Source organism: Sturnira hondurensis, unplaced genomic scaffold, assembly GCF_014824575.4.
Source record: "Sturnira hondurensis isolate 20B ecotype Veracruz unplaced genomic scaffold, ASM1482457v3 Scaffold0008782, whole genome shotgun sequence".
Classification (NCBI taxonomy): Eukaryota; Metazoa; Chordata; class Mammalia; order Chiroptera; family Phyllostomidae; genus Sturnira; species Sturnira hondurensis.
Window position 1 is genome coordinate 383,787 of NW_028081413.1, and position 23,851 is coordinate 407,637.

Below are 23,851 nucleotides of genomic sequence, written 5' to 3' on the forward strand. Positions count from 1 at the left end.
ATTGGTGAGACTTCATACTTTTCTATTTAAGATCAGAAACAAGTCAAGGACAGGTTCCTACCATCTCTATTCAACAGTATTGGAGGGTGTAGCTAGTGCAAGAGGCTAATAAATAAAAGGCATCCAGATTGGAAGAAAAAAGACTGCCTTTATTTGCCTATGACACAATCCTCTTTACAAAAGCATATAAGGACCCTGGCTTATTCAGCTGGTTGCAGCATAGTTCTTTGGTTGGCAGGCTGGCACTCAATTCGCTGAGCCACAGCAGCTGGGGCTGAGTGTAATCCTAATAAAACAAGTTTTGATCCTAGTCAGGGCATATACAAGAATCAACCACCCCTGGCTGGTGTGTTTCAGTTGGTTGGAGCATCATCTTATAAACAGGAAATTTGCAGGTTCAATTCCTGGTCAGGGCACATGCCTATGTTGCAAGTTCATCCCCATGAGGATAAAAAAAAAAATGAATCAACTAATGAATGCATAAAATAAGTGGAATAACAATTTAATATTTCTCTCTATACTAGAAACTACCTGTTTAACAAAGCTGTAGGATACAAGGTCACTATGCAAAAATCAACTATATTTATCTATATGAATAACAAAAATGAATTAAGAAAGCAATTGTATTCACAATAGCATCAAAAAGTAAAATAGTTAGGAAAAAATTTAATAAGAAAAGTCCAAGATTCATACACTGAAAACTACAAAATATGCTGAGAGAAACGAAGATCTCGATAAGTGGAGAGCCCTGACTGGTGTGGCTCAGTTGGTAGGAGCATCCTCTAGTAATCAAAAGGTTGCAGGTTGGATTCCCAGTGAGGGCACATACCTAGGTTTTGGGTTTGATACCTGGGCCAGTCATGGTGTGCAAGAAACCTCTGGTTCAGATATTTAGTATCTCCAGTCTGGGCATGTATGGGAGGCAACAGATTGATACTTCCCTCTCCCATGGATATTTCTCTGTCCCTTCCTCTCTCTCTCTGAAAGCAAAAACGTCCTTAGGTGAGAATGAAAAATAAAGTAAGTGGAGAGACTCCCCATGTTCAATGGGTTGTTAGACTCAATATTGTTAAGATAGAAGTTCTCAAAACAGATTCGATTCAATGCAATTGGTAACAAAATCCCAGCACTTTTTTTTTTTTTGGTAGAAATGGACAAGCTGGTCCTGAGATGTATATGGAAATACGAAGGACCTAGAATAGCTAAGTCAATTAAAGAACAAAATTGGAGTAGTTACACTACCTGATTTCAAAACTGACTACAAAGCTACAGGGATCAGGACAGTGTAGTACTGTCACTAGGAGCAGCATATAGAATCAGTGGAATGGAAATTGAGAATCCAGAAACAGACTCTTAAAGTTGTGTTCAATTTTTGGCCAAGATGCCATGATTATTCAGTGGAGAAAGGATAGTCTCTTCAATTCAGGATAATGGCCAGATTGATTTATAATTTGATTATTAAAATATTAACATACTTCCATACTTGCTTGAGTGAGGCAGGAGAGGGAAGCAGGTGTGGGAAAATGGCTACTACTTCGGGAAAATGGCTACTACTTCCATACGTAGTAGCCATTTTCCCACACCTGCTTCCCTCTCCTGCCTCACTCTTTTTCAGGACCTCCCAGACTTACCCTCTATTCAACAACTGAAGGGCTTACTACCCAGCCCAGCAGAGGATCTCCAGGACTCTGATTCTGATCTACATTCTGATTGGTCAATGCCACATTAGTAGTAGAATATTTTGAAGATTATTACCCCTCCCCCAGTATGGGTATTATTCTTCCTGGGACCCAGGCAACTAGAGAAAAACCAAAATCATAAAATAGTGTCAATTGGAATAACCCAGATTGTTTCTCATTTATTTCCTGTTAACAGCCATCCCCTTTCGTCTTGAAAAATTCTGCAGATATACCTATGGGTGTTCCCCCAAACAAAGACAAATATATCTACTTGGAGAACCTAGTATATTATGAATTAACAATCAGAAATTCTAGATCACCTAGGTAAACCTCTGTTGTAATACAGGAATTCTGAAAGATCTCTGACAAAGAGGGTCGTTCAAGATTTTGCTTGAGCCTGTGCAGAGACTGCTGGGTAGCCCCAGTGTCCTACTCCTTCCTTAGGAAAAGAGATCATATTTCCCAAGCTTCCTCACCAGTAAGGTATGGCAATGTGACTAGCCAAGTGAAAAATGGCCATTCAAGGTTTTGCCTAGCAACCAGCCAGCTAGGGAGTACACCAGCTTTAGGGATATCCTGTTCTTCATTTGAATAATTATTAGAAAATTCTTCCTCATTAAAATAATCTAGAATCTGTCAACCTATGACTTCTATTCATCATTAATAAATTTTATATAATGCTTAGCATGTGCCAGGCACTCATTTAATCCTCACAGCAACCTGTGAGTTTGATACTGTTATCATCACCATCAATATGCTTAAGCAGTTGAGGAAAAAGGATACAAAGGTTATGTGAATTGTTCAAGTTCGTGTGCTTGGTTAAGTGGCAGAACCAGGATCTAAACCCACCCAATCTGTTTCCAAAGCCCATGCTCTTAAATTCTACATTGAACTATCTAATTATGGCCCTGGCCTGGTAGCCCATTTGGCTAGAGTCTCATCCTGATACACCAAGGTTGTTGGTGCCACCCCCAGTCAGGGCACATACAAGAATCACTCAAAGGATGCATAAATAAGTGGAATCAACAAATGGATGTTTCTTTCTCTCTCCCTTCTTCTCACTCTCTAAAAACCAAAACTAATCATATCCTCTACATTCTTGGTTTATGGATAACTACCATCTTCAAATACATCAGCTATAATCCAACCCAACTTTCTCCATCTTAACTATAAATACTAAGAGAGAGACATATGCTTTGCTGAAATCAATGCTGTGCCTATCTCACTGATCTAACATGTAAATTTCATAAAGCTCTGAAATAAGTGAAGGGATAGTAATTTGGCATAGTTAATTTTTTGCTAAATACATCAGCATCCTAGCAATCATCAAATTCTTGTCCATGTCTTCAGAAACCATGTAATGACCGATTCCAATATTCTGCTGGGGGATGTCAATCAGGTGAGTGGATCATTTCAGAAATCTGCCCTTGTCCCATTTTGCAAACTTTGCTAGTATCTGCCTCTTTCTGTTCTCTAACCATCTCCCAATATCTGTATCTCCATGATTATGAAGCTACTAGATTGCCCCTGATCCGATGGGCACAGATGAGACTACCAAACGCGGTCATACTGCTCCAGATTGGTGATTCTGGCTCCACAATGCCAGGAAGAAGCAGCAGGCATCATAAAATACATTTAAAATTTAGCAAGTATATTCTAAAATTGAAAGTTTTTACTCAGAAATTGAGTCAGTTCTGAGAAAATGTTTAATAAAATAATGGAAGTCTCCATGGCACCTTTCTCCCAACTGACATCCTGCAGGTTATTTTTCTTTTGTGCAGAAGATGAATTTATCAGAGAGAGATTGATTTGTTGCTCCACCTATTCATGCATTCATTGGTTGATTCTTGATGTGCCCTGGGTATCAAACCCTCAACCTTGGCCTGTTGGGACAATGCTGTAACAAACTGAGCCACCTGGCCAGGGCTGTGCAGAAGATATTTGAGCAACAGCTAGAAATCTGTTATTTCACTGACAGAAAGGACAACTCCTACCCTCAAGAAACTTTGCATTATGGACAAAAATGCTTTTTGTCTCCACTGTCCATAAGGTTGTTTCCAAAGCGGTAAGGAATAAGCTTTGCCTGTAGGAAACCAGACAAGAAATCACTGAGCTCAATCAGGACATGTAGTATTAAGTTACATAGATTCAGGTACAGCCTGAATTACATGCAATAACATTATCAGGAATGCTTCACTTAAGTAAATGTCCATTTTACTAAAGCTTAAACCTATAGCACCAGCACATTTAGACCAGTTCTTCATGACTTAAGGCCTTTCCTATAAGCTCAGGCTGTGATAGCTTCAGGGTTAATGAACTGCTCAGGATTATTTGGTCTATAGTGAAATGTCTACCAAGTGGCTTGATTTTCATATAGTCTCCTTTGTCAGCTGCCCTTCTTGATTGTCAACATCCCCATTTCTAGCAGTGTCCCCATCCATTAATATAACTATTTCCAAATTGTTATAGACTGGATGACCAAATCACAAAGTTTATTAGAATTTATTAAAGATTTTATTTATTTTTAGCTAGAAGGGAAGGGAGAGAGGGAAACATCAATATGTGGTTGCCTCTCATGTGGCCCCCACTGGGGACCTGGCCCCCCCACCCAGGCATGTGCCCTGACTGAGAATTGAACTGGTGACGCTTTGGTTTGCAGCCTATACTCAATCCACTGAGCTATGCCAGCCAGGGCAAGTTTATTAGAATTTATCAAATTATTCCTAAAGAAATAATTTAGGGAGTAAAAGATTTTCTTCTCTTGTGAATAAAATACTCAAACTGTGGTTAATTTAATGGTGATTAATACCTGTTGTAGTAACCCACAGATGTTCTTTGACCGATTCATATTTCTCCAGCCCCCTTCAGGTACTAGGTACAACAATCACCTACCTGGTTCAGTTCAACAGACTGCAAAGGGTAGTGGTGAAGGTCAAGACTATGTCTCCAAATACACAGTCCTGGTAGTTTTGACGTGAGATCAGAGTCTAGTGCTTAGAAGACTGAGTCTTATTATCTCAAGATCAAGTACTTGATCGGCCTGTACCTTGGGTAACAATGTCAGGCTTGTTACTTACTCATCTTAAAAGACATGAAACTCTTCATTGCTGTCTGTTCTCCCCCAGAGCTGTGAAGAAACAGTCTGCAGTACCTAACAAACTTATCAGGTAAATTTCCCATCACTGCTTGATATAGAGGAAAAGAATAATAAAATCTTTAAATTGGAGTTTCTACTAAACTATAAGCTCAGTTAAACAAGTCTATATTGGCAAATACCAAATAGCCATCATTAGTTTGAATCGCTTGTTGAGTCAAAGCTTAGCTAAAATAATGTGAATTTAGGGAGTATCAGTCCAGTTGCAATGGTTTCCTTCCAAGTAATTCTGTAATCAGTGTTTGATGAACAGGATAATATCTGGTTTGTAGCATAAGAAATCCAGTTGGTAAAGATAGTCCCCTCTAAGGCATCTCTGCAGTAAATACTTGCTCTAAATCCCAATCAACATAAACTATTCTAACAGTGTTTTTAATATAAAAGTTAACATGATTATAAAATGTTTTTTCATAATTTGAAAAAAACATGACTATAAAGGATATTCTAAAAAGAACATTAGACACATCTTCCGGTCAAGATGGCAGTGCAGGCAGACACGGCTTGCTTTTTCACACAAACACATCAAAATTACAACTAAAATATAGAACATCCATCACTCGACCATCAGAAATTAAGTTGACTGAAGTATGACAACTACAAAATCTGGTTGAATGTAAGTCTGAGAACAAACAACAGAATTGAAGAAACCACATCCGTCCAGACCACTAGGAGGGGTACAGACGTGGAGTGGGCTGGCCTCACACCCACAAGGATAAAAATTCAGGAGGAATATCTCGGGAGTGAAGACTCCCAGACCTGAACCAGGCCATCTAACCCAGGATTCCAGTGCCAGGAAGATAAATCCCTGTTATTTCTGGCTGCAAAAATCCATGGGGATTGAGTTGGTGGAACAAACTTCTGGAGCCCCAAGCAGTACTTCTTAAAGAACCCACACACAGACTCACCTACTCAGACTCCCTCTGAGCTCCAGTGCCAGGCTAGCAGCTTGAAAGACACCAGGGGCATACTGGGACAGGCTAACATGTCCGGCACAGGCAATTGCCATTTTCCTGAGCCCTCCCCCTGCAGAGCCAAGGAGCCAATAGGCTAGTGCCATACTTGAGACTTCATCAACCTGGCTTAACACTGTTTGACCTGCCTTGGAGATCCCCAGAGACTCCGCCCCACCCAAAGTACAGGTGCACCCAAGCTGCTTTTCCATATGAATGGTTGGTCTTGGCTCCTAAATCCCATCAAACAAGCAACAGCTGGCCTCAGTGAGCTCCAGGCCTGGCACTAGCAGCAACCAGATTAGTTTCACAGCTTGGCTTCACCTGTGAAACTCCAAGCCCAGCACAAGTAGCAGACTTCTCAGATTGCTTTATCACTCAGGAAGGGTGGCCTGGGGGGCAAAGCACGGGATGGGGCTGACCTTGGCCTATACCGCCCAGGACACCCCAGGGCCAAATCTCCAATGGACAGCTAGACCAAGTTGGAGCACTACCACCCTTGCTGATCCTCCATGAAGGGCTGATCCTCCATGAAAGATGGTCAGTGGTCACAGCCAGTCCTTCTGTTCACTGGCCTGGGTGAATCCCTTCCATTGATCTTCCAACGGCAACCAACGCTCAACTACAAGAGGAGGGTGTACTCAGTCCACAAAAAGGGTGCACCTCGAATACCCAGCCTGGGTGATAGAGGAGGCTCTGCCACTGCACTCCACAGGAGGTCTGTTATATTAAGGCACACTATGAATACATGGAGACAAAGCAGCCCTACTTAACATACAGAAATAAACACAGGGGGGCTGCCAAAATGAACAGACAAAGAAACATAGTGCAAATGAAAGAACAGAACAAAACTCCAGAAAAAGAGCTAAATGAAATGGAGGTAAGTAATCTATCAGATACAGAGTTCAAAACACTGGTTATAAGGATGTTCAAGGAACTTAGTGAGGACCTCAACAGCACAAAGTACATCCAGTCAGAAACAAAGGATTCACTAACTGAAATAAACAATTTATAGGGAAACAACAATAGAGTACAGCAAACAATTTATAGGGAAACAACAATAGAGCTGAGACTCCAATCTATGATTTAAAACACAAGGGAGCAGAAAAACAACCCATCAGAACGAGAAGAAAAAAGAATCCAAAAAAATGAGGGTAGTAAAAGCAGCCTATGGGACAACTTCAAGAGGTCCAACATTTGCTTCATAGGGGTGCCAGAGGAGAAGAGAAAGAGCAAGAAATTGGAAATCTATCTGCTGGATGGCAGAGGGTACTGAGCAGAGGGGGAGCAAAGGGGGAAAGATGGGACAACTGTAACAGCACAATTAATAAAATAGCCTTAAAAATTTCACTTTTATACCTAAAAAGTAAAATTTAAAAAAATAAAAAGAATAAAAAGAACGAGAGTAATTTGTGGCATTAATTTGTAAGCTTGTGGCATTCATTTCTTTTTCTAAGTACATGCCCAAACTTTGACCTAATAATCCTATTCCTATACATTTTCTTCAAGGAAAAGTTATATGCAGAAAGGCATTCATCCTATCATTTTATAACAGATAAAATCGGCAACAAAAGGCAAATAAATGGTTAAATATTACATCAATTGGTAACATATTATGTAATCATTAATACAAACTAGGAAGAACAGATAACACAGAAATATTACAATGTTAATTTTTTAAGATTTATTTATTTTTAGAGAGAGAGGAAGGGAGGGAGAGAAACATAGATGTGTGAAAGATACATCGATTGGTACCTACCTCAGCTGGACCAGACCTGCAACCCAGGCATGTGTCCTGACTGGGAATCGAACTGGCACTTCTGTACAGCTAATCTTTTGCTTTGTGGGACAACACCCAAGCAATTCAGCCATGTCGGCCAGGGCTACAATGTTAATTTTTAAAAGCCAATATAATTGTGTTATGTTCCATTTAAGCTCAAATATGTAATGCATAGATGGAAAAGAAGGAAGAAAGGGAAATAAAATTGGTTAGAGATTCTCCTCCAACTATATTTAATGTTGTAATGATTTTTAAATTTTTTTACAGTATTGTTTTATTTTAGTCACATACTGGTATACCTATAGACATGGTCAGTAACATTACAGTTCCTCCAAAATTTCCTATTTGGTCACTCTATCTATTTTTCATTTTTTCCAAATCCTAAAATTGGACTCAAAGTGAAGCAAAGATTAAATACTCTGCATGATTATGAATGGAATTTGAAGCAGAGAGATGGCAAAAGGAGAAGGTATCCTGTTAGAATTTGCATAACTGGTTCCAGCTATTACTGCTACTAAACCTTAAAATAAGAAGAGATACTCATACCCTACACAGATTAAGCAGTCACTAAAGCTTGAAGATGTGAAAAGCCATGTAATGAAAGCTGGGTACAGTATGTCATTGAGGCAAAACATGCACGAGGTCTTAGACGACTTAGTAACAAGCGATAGACAGATACCCCATTTTTAGGCCTTTTCTATGTTTAAGGAGCCAGGGAATCAAGAACAGAGATTGAATCTTACCTGGAGTGAGCAGGAAGTGGCTGAAGCTGACAACGCTGTGCCTAGAGGCATACAGTGCTGGCCCCTACGTGAATGCCCCCACCTGGCAGCACCTGAGAAGACCTGCAATCGATGTCACAGACACACCTTACAGGAGACACTGATTTCAAACTTGAAGGTGACTGAGTTATATAAAATTCTTGTGAAAAACATGGACAAAATCAACCAAGCTGTATTGTTTTAACTACAAGTATTTATTGATGAATCAGAGAATACAGTTTTAATGGAACAATAAGGCACAACCGTGGATTAAAACAGTTTGCTATACAGCCAAAAGGAGGAAAAAGCCATTAATTTTAGGAACTTTAAATATGCAAGTTAAGGAGCCTGTGAAGTACCTCTCTAACAAATCAGTGTCGGACAAACCTTCCCTTTTATGGTTCCTATACTACCTCACTCGATTACAAAGTCAGACTGATACTTCACCGAGAATTTCTCAGTCATTTATATGAGTCTTCCAGTCTGCCACTTCTCTGTTCTCTACTGTTCCTAATCCCTTGCAGTGGTGATTCTTTTTCTTTCTTCTTCTTCTTTTTAGCAACTCCCTTCCTAAAGTATTGTATATACATCTTGGCTAGCCTTCCAAAGCAAGGAAACATGCAAGCAAGCAATGAGTCAGACAAAATCAGCCAAAGGCAGTTATAAGGATGAACAGACTCATAAAGACAGATGTTAGGATGACAACAGCCTGATTCAGTGAGGTCCATACTAAACTGACTTAGGCAGAAAATCTGCTCTAGAGCATGCAGAGGCCTGTAACGCCACCTCAGGTTGTGCCAGCAGGGCCAGACCCCTTGTTTCTAGGGGATTAGCAGTGGTCAAAGCGAGGAGTTAGGAGAGCAGTGTAACCAGGCCACTAATGATACAACACATTCAAAGCTCTGGACCTGTCTTAGGAACTGACTATGGCTTCCAGCATTAACATTTGCCAAGTGTAAAATTCATAAAGTATTTTGTGCAAAATTTCAAGACGCTGAGGACAATCTTTAAATCTTTTGGACTGGGATAAGTAGGCACTTCTGTAACACTAATCTTTCTATTTGGAAATGTGAAGTGAAAAATATTCCAGGGCACATAACACTGAGGCACAAACCATGCTGCAGCTGTGGGAATACATGAGGCTTCTAGGATGTCCAGCCTCCTTGCTCAAAAAGCCATGAGAAAGTCCCAAAGCATATTGTCACAGCAGCCATTCTGGTGGTAACAGTCTCCCAAAACTAAGCAAATCTGTTGGCATCTGGCTCTTTTCTGAAAAGTCAACACTGTACTAGCAAGAGCAGCCATGTAGGTATGTATGTTGAGAATTAGAGGCCAGAGGAAGAGCTACCTGGGCAAGTCAGCTGACAGGCTGTGCTCTCTACCTCTCACTAAGGCCACCACCTTTCAAGAGCATCTCCAACCCACAGCCCTTTGATGACAAAGCAGAGTGCAGGGCACCAAGAGACAATCCCAGTTTTCTGACAGAAGTGTCGGTTATTGAAAGCTCCTGGAGGCAACATCCCCGAGATCTGTTTAAGAGTAAAGGTAGTTTGAAACTGCCAGACCACTGAACTATCCTGCCAAGTCAGAAATACACTGAACAGGCATAGCCTGGGGTGCCAAGTAGAACAGAAGATTGAAGCTGAATAAAAAGCAGGGAGACTGAAAGGCTAAGTGAATGATGTATTGGGTAAAAGAGAAGCCGAAAGCAAATGACACATAAAGAGGATAGAGGAGCACGCCAAAGCCTTGTTGGAGGGAAGGCAGTGTGGCTATAGTTTATATCCAACGAAAGAACTATGCTGGCTGGTTCTTGATCTGATTCAGTTTCTCACTTTCTCAGATGAGATGCACATGTAGATTCAGCAGCAGAACGGGGGGTGGGGCTGGGGTCGGGAAAATATTTAGAAATGGAGATAACCGGCGAATGATACGGAACAGATACAGACCGGGTGTACCATTCTATAATGCCCTGTTTATACACCAAAGGCAAGTTTATGTTGGCAGAACATATTGGGGGTTGTCATGCAACAGCAGTAGTACTTTGGGAGAAGGTGAATGATGGGGTAGAAGGTGGGTGGTGGACAGGAGGACTCCCAAGTTCCAGTTCTTAAATACTAGACAGCAAGGAATAGTTTGGTCTCAGTCCTTTAGTGAAGAAATCGGATGCTCATTTTCTGTTCTACGTCCACCTTCTCCAAAACCTGGGGGGGGAAAAAACCAGTTACAGAAACTGTCCCATGCTCTTATTTGAATGTTTTTTTTCCCTTCCTCCTGTGCAGAGCTTAACTTTTCAAACCACACGATGACTGACTGACCTTAACAAATTCTGTGAAAGATATGGCGCTGTCCCCATCTTGATCAGCCTCTTGGATGGTCCTGTCTGCGATGCTGCCCAGCTGTTCATCTGAGATGTTCACTCCGACCATCATGCGTAGCACCTGCCGGATCAAGAACCAGGATTACAGGAGACTAAGGTCAGGGGGACTCTTTTACTAAGACTGATGATAAAACCCAAACCTCTTTTCCCTCGATGCCCTCAAATACAACAGCCAGAAAGCCAACACCCTTATCTTCTCATGTAGACCATTCTAGACATTGACATGAACAGAATTCTCTGGCAAGGTCACTGAATAGGAAAGCAAGTCTCATTGGGCAAAGTCCTCTGCATTTTGCTTTTCCCTGTTCTTCCTGCCTGGAATGTAGATGTAATTCCTGGTGGAACAGCAGCCATCCTGAGACCTTGAGGTGAAAAGAAATCATGTGTGCTATGAATGTCAGAACAAGAATAAAGAAGAAGTTTGGTTCCTGGACTTCATGTAGGAACTGTATCAGCCTGGACAATCTATGCCCAGACTTGTTGCATGAGGCAAACTCGTCTATTTTTATCCATTTGTTCATTCATTCACTTATAGTGAAGAAAGAAACTTTATTTGGTGCAGAAAAGCTCAATCGTGACTCAGCACCACCGTAAAAATGGCACCTGTGGCCAGGCTCCTCTCTGGTTAGATAGCTCTGCTCTGTTCCTCTACGTTCTATCGACTTGGCTTTGCTCCGTGCTGGTCTGTTTTACGCTGCGGTGTTCTGCTCTGTGCTGCTCTGCTCGGGCATGACATCTATGTTTTAGCTCAGCCAGGGAGCAAACTAGCTTTTCACTCATTTATAAGTTTGGCCATCATTAAAGTATAGCCAAGAAACACTAAGATCCTTGAAGGGTTAAATACTAAATCTTCCATTTCAGAAAAATAACATTCTAAGTGCTATCATGCATCTGAAATAAGATTTAAAGGGCTGTGGGAACTGCAGTGAAGAGAAGTTAACACTGTTTCACCAAATTTGTCTCAAATATAACAAATCCGGCCCCTCCCAATTCTGCTAACACCTTTATGATGTAAATATACTTTGAAAATTGCTACCGTAAGCAAAATATACCACTCTAACCATATGACTTTTAGACAATATGAAACGGGAGAAAGGGCATTTATGTGACGCCTCACATCGCTGCAGTCAGCTGCCCCTGTCTTCAAAAGGGCAGGGACTTTCCACAGGGAAAGAAGGCCTCCTCGCCCAGCGCTCACCAACCTTCCACTCCCCCACTCCTTTACAGCCTTCTCTTATCTTATGAAATGATTTTTAAAAAGTAAATTACATCTTTTTCTGAAAAGAAGAGCTGAAATATTGATGTGCGTCAATGCTGACCATTTTTCTCACAACTCAGTTCCTGAAAATTGGAAGTTGTACATTTTGGGCACAAATGTACACAAATTGAAGGATTAATAAAAAGAGGCAATGCTAGTGAAAATAAAAAAATAGCCAAGCCATTTGCTGTCTTTCCTGATTGCTGTGGCCAACTGGACAAATCACTCTATCCTCAAACCTCTTTGGCAGTTCAGATCTCAGCCTAATTATTCTTTAAAGTGTTCTATTTTTATTTATTTACTTTTTCAATATATTTTATTGATTATACCATTACAGTTCTATTCCCCTCCTTCATTCCCCTCCACCCTGCACACCCCTGTCCCACCCTTCCTCCCCTTTAGTTTATGACCATGTGTCTCAAGTTCTTTAGATTCTATATTTCCCCTATTCTTGCCCTCCCCCCATGTTTTTTACCTATTGTCTATGCTACTTATTTTCTGTACCTTCTCCCCCCTTCTCCTCCTCCCACTCCCCTGTTGCTAACCCTCCATGTGTTCTTCATTTCTATGGTTCCACTCCTGATATAGCTGTTCTCTTGGTTTGCTTTTGTTTTAGGTGTGGTTGTTAATAACTGTGAGTTTGCTGTCCTTTCACTGTTCATATTTTTCATCTTCTTTTTCTTAGATAGGTCCCTTTAACATTTCATATAATAAGGGCTTGGTGATGAACTCCTTGAATTTGACCTTATTTGAGAAGCACTTTATCTGCCCTTCCATTCTAAATGAAAGCTTTGCTGGATAGAGCAGTCTTGGATGTAGGTCTGTGGATTTCATGACTTGGAATACTTCTTTCCAGCTCCTTCTTGCCTGTAAGGTCTCTTGAGAAATCTGCTGACAGTCTGATGGGAACTCCTTTGTAGGTAACTGTCCCCTTATCTCTTGCTGCTTCTAGAATTCTCTCCTTCATTTTAATCTTGGCTAATGTAATTATGATGTGCCTTGGTGTGTTCCTTCTTGGGTCCAACTTCTTTGGGACTGTCTGAGCTTCCTGGATTTCCTGGAAGTCTATTTCCTTTGCCAGACTGGGGAAGTTCTCCTTTATTATTTGTTCAAATAAGTTTTCCTCTCGTGGCTGTTTCTTTTTCCCTTCTGGTACCCCTATAATTTGGATGTTGGAACGTTTAAAGATGTCCTGGAGGTTCCTAAGCCTCTCCTCATTTTTTTGAATTCTTGTTTCTTCATTCTTTTCTGGTTGGATGTTTCGTTCTTCCTTCTGGTCCACTCCATTGATTTGAGGCCCAGTTTCCTTTCCATCACTATTGGTTTCCTGTGCATTTCCCTTCATTTCAATTAGTTTAGCCTTCATATGTTCCTCTAATTTGTGACTATAATCAACCAGTTCTGTGAGCATCCTGATCACCAGTGGTTTGAACTGTGCATCTGAGAGGTTCACTATTTCCTGGTCACTTAAGAGTCATCAGGCCCTGGCTGGTGTAGCTCAGTGGATTGAGCATGGGCCTGCGAACCAGAGGATCGTGGTTCGATTCCCAGTCAGGGCACATGCCTGGGTTGCAGGCCGGTTCCCTGCAGGCCAACTCCCAGCAGGGGACGCACAAAAGGCAACCATACATTGATGTTTCTCTCCCTCTCTCCTTCCCCTCTAAAGATAAATAAATAAATAAAATATTAAAAAAAAAGAGTTATCAGCTCTGGGGCTTTGAGTTCTTCTTGAGCCATATTTTGGACTGTTTGTGCCTGTTACGTATGAGGAGCAGAGCCCTAGGTGTTCACTAGAACAGGGCAACTAAGTTGCTGGCTTGTGACGCTGTATGTGGGGGCGGGCCCCCTCTGCTGCCTCCCACTGCCACCACTTCTCCCAGAAGACATGGGGACTCGGACTATGTCACATAACCAGGGGACAAGGGTCTATCACGCACAAATGTGTGACCACGGTCAGCCTGCCGCTGGGTTCGCCTGCTGCATCCTGTGCAGTCTGTCTCACTGCTCATTCCTTTGCTGGTTTATCTGCGCTCGAATGTGTGACCACAGCCAGCCCGCTGCCCTGAGCCCTCACTGGGTCAGCCCGATGGGGAGCTGCCTGGGCGCCTGGGGTCGGGGGATCTTTCTTGCCTGTCCCCGCTCTGCTGCTGGCTCCACCCCTTACCGGTCCAGTTGAACGGTTCGTTGTTGTTGGACTTCTGTATAGTTCAATTTTCTGTTCTTTGGCTGCATCTTTGTTCTCCAAACCTTTGTTGTATTCAAACTTGGTTGTGGGAGAAGGCACAGTGTTTCCACCTATGCCTTCATCTTGGCAGAAGTCCGAAGTGTTCTATTTTTAGAATTATGAAACTGAATCGTGCAGGTGTGCTGTGCAGGTGTGCTGTGTGTATAGGGGGTGGGGACAGGAGTGGTGGTGTCTTTAAAATCACTGAACAGTTCATCAGTGAGGACACAAGGAAGTGGCTTGATACAGGTCCTAGCAGTTGGGGCCCTGAGCTGTCTGCCCAGGGCTCCCTGGCCAGCTGGTGTGCTTCCCACGTCTCCACGGTATCACTCTCGGTTCCAGCCAGAAGTGTGGATTAGCAGATGGGACTCTTATTATTACTATTTTTAATGTCTGGTGAGGTTTTTTTGTATATACCCTTTACTAGTGAAAGAAAGCTTTCTTCTCTGTTTTTCTAAGACTTCTTTTTAAAAAATCATGAGTGAATGATGAATTTTACTAAATGCTCTTTTTTCTATGGAAAAGGCTATTCACTTTTTCTTGTTATCTATTAATGTGCAAAATACACTGATTTTCTCATTTTAAACCAATTTTGAACTCCTTGTATANTTTTAATGTCTGGTGAGGTTTTTTTGTATATACCCTTTACTAGTGAAAGAAAGCTTTCTTCTCTGTTTTTCTAAGACTTCTTTTTAAAAAATCATGAGTGAATGACTTCTTTTTAAAAAATCATGAGTGAATGATGAATTTTACCAAATGCTCTTTTTTCTATGGAAAAGGCTATTCACTTTTTCTTGTTATCTATTAATGTGCAAAATACACTGATTTTCTCATTTTAAACCAATTTTGAACTCCTTGTATAAAACCCACCTCAGCTATAACATAGTGTCCTTTTTATATATTGCTGGATTCAGTGTGTTAATATTTTATTTAGGATGTGAATGAAAGAGAATGTGCTGTAATCTTCTTCTTTTGTACAGTGTTTACAAGGTTCCCACATCAAAGTGGCGATATGGGAACCTTGTCTCTGGTAGCAAACGCTGCCTCAGTTTCTTCTCCCTGCCCCCAAAGCATGGTCAGCGTTGTTGACCAGTAAGTCTCCTCACAGCCGGGACCAACCTAAGCCAGACATGATCACTTGGGAGGCCTCATGGAAGGACTGGGAGGATGGGCTGCAACAAAGAATGAGCAATAGACCCCTGCCCCCTGGCTATGTGACATAGCCCGAGTCCCCATGTCTTCTGGGAGAAGTGCTTCCTGGCTCTAATCCACTTAAGCCTGAATACCGGATGGGGAGGGGTGCAGCTCCTTGCCTGGATAGAGCGTGTCAGGGAGGGGGGCAGGGGCGGGAATCTGGCATCACAAAGAATTCCTGGAAACCTGTGAAACCTGCTCTGCTAAGAGTGCTTTCATTCATATGTTAAGGGTCCGAGCAGGAAACCTTAAAGTTTCTGCAAAACTCCCTTCCTGACAGACTCTGACTCAGACTAAGCCCTCAGATTTCTTTGAAATATTATCTACTGTTTGATCCTTGCCGCCCTGTACTCCTGTGTATTACAACCCAATAAAAGCCCCTGGAAGAAGGGGCTCAAAGCCTTTTCCCCCTGAGAAACTGGTCACTGCTCAAGGCCCTTCCCCTTTGAGGGATTGGCCACCTCTCCTCCCCAAGCAGATCATGTCTTGGTAGTGTTTACTTTCACCCATGGCAGACGGGGGTACTTGCAGGAAAAGTTGCCCCCACAACTCCCTGCTTCAGGCTTTTCGAATCTTAATCACAGAAAATAAATCAACCATCCACTCCAAAAAAAAAAAAATCTTCTGGCAGCCAGATCTGGGCCAGAGGATGAAAACATGCACCTGCAGGTGACTGCCTCTACTTTTTCTCTTCAGAACTTGTACATAGCAATTTTAAATAAATTCTTCTCACTGATGAAATATATCCAACTAAGAAGCAAAGGATGCTAATACTGACCTGTAGACCGTTTCAGTTTTTGCTTAGACATAGAAGTATAGAAATACTTTGAGATGGAGCTTAATCTGACCTGAGTTATCTGCAACTTAAAAGATTTCTGAAGACACTCAGTTCACCAAATGAGTTCAGATTTACTTTAGGGTAAATAAAAACTACTTTACTTTTTAGGTGTATCTTGAAATAGACAAATTTCCCTACATTAAGTCCTGAAAGTATTAGCCTCTTAGGGTCCTCCAGATTTACAAACTTTTGAAAAAGAAAAGAGGAACATTTTCTGCCCCCCTAAACTTGTGTTTTGGAGACAGAGGAGAGGAAACATAGAAGAGAATGGCGAACAGGATGAAATGTCAGTCACTGCTAGTAGAGGACAGGGAACTTATCCACAGGAGCAACAAAGGACAATGAGCCAACAGGCCAGCAGCAGTTCCTTGTGTCTTATGTCAAACCCAAAAATAGACGACACAGTGGTAATGACCTAAGTGTCATCAGAATTACCTGGCTGTCAATAAACTGGCTGGGCAATAACAAAACATTTTAATCTAAATCATCTCACATAACTTAGTTGTGCTAGCCAGCACCTAAAAGACATTTAAAGTTACCTTTAAAATAGTGAAGACATCTGTCTGTGAGACTCAATGAGCCATTTCAAATTTCCCCAGCTTATTTGCTTTGCCTTATATCTAGGATAGAACTCTGCACACAGCAGGTGTTAAATAAATGCTTCGTATAAGAAAAGGACAATTCCTGTTCACGAGAATAAGCAGGCAGGCCCTGGCTGGTGTGGCTCAGTGGATTGAGTGCTGTATTTCAATGCAAAGGGTCACTGGTTTGATTCCCAGTCAGGGCACATGCCTGGGTTGAGGGCCATGTTCCTAGTAGGGGGCACATGAGAGACAACCACACATTGATGTTTCTCTCCCTCTCTTTCTCCCTCCTTTCCTCACTCTAAAGATAAATAAGTAAAATCTTAAAAAAAAAAAAAAAAAAAAAGAAGCAGGCAGGGCCCAGACACAAGTTATCTGCGTTATGGGAGCTTTCTCACATACCTGTAACAGCTCATCGCGGGAGATCTTGTCATCTTTATCCAAATCATACAGTCGAAAAGCAACTGGTAGGAAAAAACATGAAGTTAGTGGAAATTCAGTAGTGGGTTGCCCCTTCTCAAGGAACTAAAATGTGGAGGACACTAGACAGAAAACAAAGTCAATTAACAGTTTTCTCCAGAGCAATTTCTATTACTTGCAGATCTTTCAAAAGCTCTGTATCATTTAAGAAATTGAGATACATCTCATAATTGATGGCATCTTACATTTGATAAAATAGAGGACCCTCGTGGAACAAATAAGAAAACAATAAAAAGAAAAAGTCAGCCCTGGCTGTCCTGGCTCAGTTGGTTGGGCATCATCCCACAAAGTGAAAGCTCATGGGTTCGATTCCTGGTCAGGGCAGATGTCTGAGTTGCAGGCTGGTTCCTCATTGGGGTGCATGCGAGAGGCAACTGATCAGTGCTTCTCTTACACATCAATGTTCTTCTCCCTCTTTTTCCCTCCCTTCCCCCTCTCTAAAAATAAATAAATAAAATTTTAAAAAAGAAAGAAAAAAAAGTCAAATGTCCTTTCTCTTTTCTTAGAATTTTAACAAAAACCCCATAAAGGTGGTTCTATCAATTAGGCCATCTCACACAAGCCATCAAGTCCACCACATACCACTCAGGAGAGCCAACAATCCGAGCCATACAGGTGCCAAATGGCTGACCACACCAAGTACTGCCCTGGGAAGGTGTCCACTTTGGCAGATTTGAGCCAATTTGCAAATAATTCTCTACCACTTGGGAGTCCTATAGGTAAAGAACTTAGTTTCAAATAAAAATGCCAAGAATTTGATGGTCTTCTAACCTTCTCATGTTTTTCTCTTTAATAACAGATAAGGCTTGTAGAAAGTAGGATAGGGATAGAGAGAGAGAATCCAGAAGAGCAAAAATCATTCAGTCAAGTGGCTGAAGGGCTACCATACGAATAGTGGGATAATGGACGACTTAATAGGCAGTCACACTGAGGAAGTGACTGCCTTGTAATCATAACTGAATTTAGCGTGGTTTTGAGGCTTTGGATCACTTCAAGTATGCCATGAAGATTTTTTGTTTTCAGTAGAGCACTGTGAATATTAAAAGGCCAAAGTCCACTGCCGTACAGTTATTATAAATCACAGATCTGGTCCTCAGGGACTCACACTTTAGTAGAGGAGAGTGCACTCCTCATTTTAACACGCCCAAAGTGCCATCATACATCTGAAATTCAGGGTGACAAAGGGAGCTATGCCTTTCTGGTTCAAGTAACATTTGAGTAAGTCTGACAAGTAGCATTCCCGGCACAGCTAACACCAGGTACAAAGGCATGCGAACATGGATGAGTATCTACAAGGTTAAACACCACACCCTTCCTAAAAAAGGAGTGCATCCTCTAAAAGAGAAAGTAAAAATTTTTAAAAAATCAAATTTACTCTTCCTAAGATACATAAGGTAGAATTCTTGAGGGGGAAGTAATGGGAGAGATTTTTCTCTGATGTTTGTTCTTAATTTGGTTAGTTGAGTAACTACCAAATTTGAGAATTTATATGCTTAAGCAGTTTAGAGTCTAAGAGGGAAAGAGGAGATGAGGATCAAAAGTATTCCTAAAGGGATATGTTTAATATATTCCCCAAATTAAACAGACACACTTCTGCTTATGCTGTTGGCTTTCTGAAGTAACCATAAAATGTGTTATCTACTAAGCTATCTTCAGGATGATTTGGGGATGGAAACCTGTTTGCTATACAACCCATAAATATCTCATTCTGAATTTCTTTTTTTAAAAGAATTTAAAATTAAAGAATTTAAAATTAAATTCTTTAATTTCTGAATTTTAATTGGGCAACTGGAATGAACACTTACACCCCTTTCTGCCAAACTATTTACAGAAGCCTGAACTACTAATTTTTAAAAAATTGAATTTATTGGGGTGACATTGGTTAATAACATTCTGTAAGTTTCATGTGTACAATTCTATGGTACATCATCTGTATATTGCATTGTGTGCTCACCACCCAAAATCTAGTCTCTTCTGCCACCATTTATTTGACCCTCTTTACCGTCTTCATCCCTCCCCCACCCCCTCCTCCTCTGGTAACCACTATACTGTTCCCTGTGTTTATGAGTTGTTTGTTTTGCTTGTTTGCTTATTGCTTTGTTTTATATTCCACATGAGTGAAATCATATGATCCTTGCTATCTGACTTATTTAGCTTTACTTGATACTCTCAACATCCATCACATTGTCTCGAATTGCAGTGTTTCATCCTTTCTCACGGCTGAATAGTATTCCATTGCATATATGACCACATCTTTATCTAATCATTCATCAAAGGACACAGGTTGTTTCCATGTCTTGGCTACCATGAGTAATGCTGCAATGACCACAGGGGTACATATACTTGTTTTCAAATTTTTCAGGCAGATGCTCAGAAGAGAGATTGCTGAATTATGTGGTCTATTCTTACTCTTTCTGAGGAACTTCATACTGTTTTCCATACTGGCTGCACCAGTTTACATTCCCACCAGCAGTGTATGATGGTTCTCCACATCCTCTCCAATACTTGTTATTTCTTGTCTTATTCATAACAGCCATTCTAACAGGTATGAGGTGGTACTCACTGGGGTGTTTTTAATATTTTATTTATTTATTTTTAGAGAGAGGGGAAGGGAGGAAGAGAGGGAGAGAAACATTGATATCTGTGAGATACATGGATCGGTTGCCTCTCACTACCCCCAACTGGAGTCATGGCCCACAGCCTGGGCATGTGCCCTGACTGGGATCAAACCAGCAACCTCTCAGTTCCCAAGTGGCCACTGAATCCACTGACTAACAACAACCAGGGCTCTGATTTTGATTTGCATTTCCCTTATAGCTAGTGAAGCTGACCATCTTTTTATGTATCTGTTGGTCATTTGTATTGAACTGCTTATTCTTGAAACTCAGCTGCCATGGACTGAACATTTGTCCCCCAGAAATTCATGTTGGAACCCTAACCCCCAATGTGATGCTATTAGGAGGTAGAGTCTTTGGGGTTAATTAGGGTTACATTATGTCATGAGGGTGGGGCCCTAATGATGGGAGGAGGAGATCTCTTTCTCCTTTCTTTGTGTTTCTATATCTCTCCCTCCCCATGTGAGGACACAGTGAGAAGATGACTGTTGGCTTGGCTGGTGTAGCTCAGTGGATTGAGTGCCAGCTTGCAAACCAAAGGGTCACCAGTTGGATTCCCAGTCAGGGCACATGCCTGGGTTGCAGGCCAGAACTCTGGTAGGGGCATGTGAGAGGCAAACACACAATGATGTTTCTCTCCCTCTCTTTCTCCCCACCTCCTTCCCCTTTCTCTAAAGATAAATAAATAAAATCTTAAAAAAATAGAAAAGATGACTTCCTGTGAACCAATACAGCATCTTCACCAAGAACCTGACCATGTGGCACCCTGATCTCAGACTTCCCAGTCTCCAAAACTATGAGAAATGTCTGTTGTTGAAGCCACCCAGCTATGGTATCATGTTATAGTGGCCTGAGCAGAATAAAACACCAGCAGAGGAGTAACTAGAGAGATCATCACTTGATAAGGTCTTTAAAAAAAAACAACTGCAGCAACAGTAGTTATTTCTCAACTGACTTGGATTCCTGTCAGTACGCCCTGACCCTGAACCAGCAGAAACATTTTCCCTAAGATAATGGCCATAGGAACAAATGACAGCCGTTCCACTAGGTTCTCTCCCTTTCCTGATTCTTGGTCCGATCACTTGGACACTCTTGTCTCCAGAGCTGCCCTCTCAAATATCCAGTTCCATGATTTCAAATGTCATCTAATTTCGACCATTTCCAAACATGCAGCTCCAGTTCAGACCCCTCGCCTGAGCTCCTCAGAGCGACATATTACAGTGGTCAAGATACCGGCTCTGCTGAACCCTGGCTCTGACACATACTGGCAAAGTAACTCAGTTTCTTGAGGGGTGCAAATGAATAACAGAATTGATCTCAAAGGGTTCTGGGCACTGAACGAGTTGGTGCATGAAAGGTACTTTAAACTGTGCCTGGCATGCAATAAGAGCTCAGTCAGTGTCATCTACCTGCCATCTCTCTACCATCCTCTCCTACCACTCACTTCTCTTTCTTGATAATGCTTGTCTGTTCTCTAAGTACTCTTTTCTACCTGAGGGACTTTATGCCACCAGTTGGTCTCTCTGCCTAGAGCTCTCTTCTGTTCTTTACATGGTCGGCTCATTCTTAGCTCAGATTTCAATTCCTCAAAGAGTTCACTCACCACTAAAGTTGTGACAGCCCCCTATCACTTTCTAACCTCACCTCATTCGTTTCCTTCACAGGACTCGCCACAATGGTAATCTTCATTCGTCTTTTTCCATATAGTCTGTCTCCCTTACGAGATCATAAACTCTATGAAAGCAAAGACCTTATCTGATTTATAAATCATTATATTCTGGGCCTAAAATAGTGCCTTACACTTAGTAATTGCTCATACATTTGCTCAATGAAAGACCAATGAATGGTCTCAGTCAAACCTTTACCTTTCAATCAGTTCTTTAAACAAATTATAGTAAAATATAAAATTTACATTTTGACCCTTTTAAAATGCATCAACACTTTAGCATTATGGTGTAACGATTATCACCATTCATTTCTAGAATCTTTTCATCTCTCCCACTGAAACTCTGACTAAACAATAACTCCTATCTTCCCCTGGTCCCAAGCCCTGGCAACTTTCTCTCTATGAATTTGACTACACTAGGGACCTCATAAAAGAGCAATCAAACAATATTTACCCTTTGGTGTTTGGCTTATTTTATTTAGCATAAGTAGATTCATCCATATTGTACAATGTGGAAGAATTTCCTTTTTAAGGCTGAATAACATTCCACAGCATGCATATAACACATTTTGCATATCTAGTCATCTGTCAATGGACATCTGGGTTGCTTCTACCTTTTGGCTATTGGGAATAATGCTGCTCACTATTCTTCTTGGCTACTCTCCCAAACTTAACTTCACCAATATTCCCCACTATCTCAATAAAATATCTTCATGCACACTATTTCATGTGTCATTCATTATGTTATAAAAAACATTTAAGAGGACAGTTAGAACATCAAAAGGGAGTCCTATGAACCTCTCCCAAAGCATTCTAAGACGGGTTGTATTTTTCACATAAGACATTAAAATATCTCTGACCTGAAGAGGAGAGCAGTAAGTAACCATTCCTGGGAGACAAACATAGCTGTAGTATTATGTGTGCTTGGGCCTGTGTCTACATAGGTACAGTTAGGCCTTGCTGGTTACACCTGACTTTCATTCATAAAAAAGAATAGGACAAAGTGTGCTCTCAGAGTTCCTGGAGAGACTATTCTATGCAAAAGATGCACCATAAACATATTTGGTTCCAGAAGTCCACGGTTTTAAGTAACATATCCCCTACATGGAAGATAAATGTGCCACACTGGCAAATGTGTTGCTAGGTGTACGATGTTCAATTGCTCTCAGTTTACAAGAGGTGCCCATCTTGCTGCTCCCATGGCTCTGCAGGAAATTCAAAGAGAACCAGTATATAGACAGGGAAGCAGACATTCAGGACTCCTCCTGTATGTAGCTTTGGTTTTACTTTTGGTCTAATAATATGATCCCTACAAATAGACTGGACCAGAATTTTAACTCATTTTCAGCTTCTGTAAAAGTTGATGGGAAAGCCAAGACTGAAGTAATGGTAAAAACCATTTATAACTTATACAGCTCTTTGTCATATTCTACCTTATTCTAAAGTTTGCCATTTAAAGTGGCATTCAGTCCTTCCTTCCTAACAGAATCTCATCCACAGCTTCAGGAGGGGATTTGGTTTCTCTCTCTGTTTTTTTTTCCTTAAATCAGATGTGGGCAGGGAAGTACACAGCTCAACTGTCACTGAAAGTCATCAGGAGAACGTGACCACGAGAAGCTATGCCTTTGGATGAAGCAGACCCTAACTAAGGATGGCAAAGCAGAGGAACAAAAAGAAATCTGGACCCTTAACACAATCAACCCCGACAGTGTCACATGACTTGTAAACTGAGATAATACATCTCCTTGCTGTTGAAGCCAGATGAGTCAGCTGAAGGCATCATGACACACCAGGTACTACCAAGGACACTGATGCTATTTGGAAAAGTTCTTTTAGGGTCAGCGTGAATTAAGACATTGAGGCCACAGTTATTTAGAAAGAAAACTATGAAGAAAGGACTGTATAGATGTGTTGCATAACATATCTGAATCAAGTCATGGGAATACAAAGTTATGTATTTTTTTCTTACTATTAGCTTTTTTCTTACTATTCAAAAGTCTACAATGTAGAAACCTTTAAAAACCACAAGGAGTTCAATTCACTTAACTACTACTTTTTCTTTTCTTTTTAAATTTTTTATTTATTAAAGAGAGGTAGAGAAACATCAATGTATGAGAGAAGCATTGATGGGTTGCCTCTCAGCCTATAACCTAGGCATGTGCCCTGATGGGGAATCGAAATAGCGTCCCTTTGGTTTGCATTGGTTCGCAGGCCAGTACTCAATCCAGTGAGCCACACCAGCCAGGGTGCTTTTTAAAAAAATTATGGTAAAATACACATAAAACACT

The 23,851-nt window shown here is 41.1% G+C and overlaps 1 protein-coding gene and 1 long non-coding RNA gene across 2 annotated transcripts in view; one reads left to right on the top strand and one right to left on the bottom strand.

Annotated features, from left to right (window-relative positions):
* Window positions 1-1,593: 1,593 nt before the first annotated feature.
* Window positions 1,594-19,735, top strand: LOC118993564 (uncharacterized). The gene is made up of 3 exons (XR_005067884.1): window positions 1,594-1,713; window positions 10,607-10,801; window positions 19,645-19,735. It is a non-coding gene; the product is annotated as an uncharacterized LOC118993564 (long non-coding RNA).
* CHP1 (calcineurin like EF-hand protein 1) overlaps window positions 8,519-23,851 on the bottom strand; it is a 46,428-nt gene continuing 31,095 nt past the window's right edge. The window contains exons 5-7 of the mRNA XM_037056038.1: window positions 17,205-17,266; window positions 10,643-10,765; window positions 8,519-10,528 (exon numbers count right to left, since the gene is read on the bottom strand). Coding sequence (XP_036911933.1) covers window positions 10,475-10,528; window positions 10,643-10,765; window positions 17,205-17,266 — 239 coding nt within the window. The 3' untranslated portion in view covers window positions 8,519-10,474. The remainder of the gene's footprint in view (window positions 10,529-10,642; window positions 10,766-17,204; window positions 17,267-23,851) is intronic.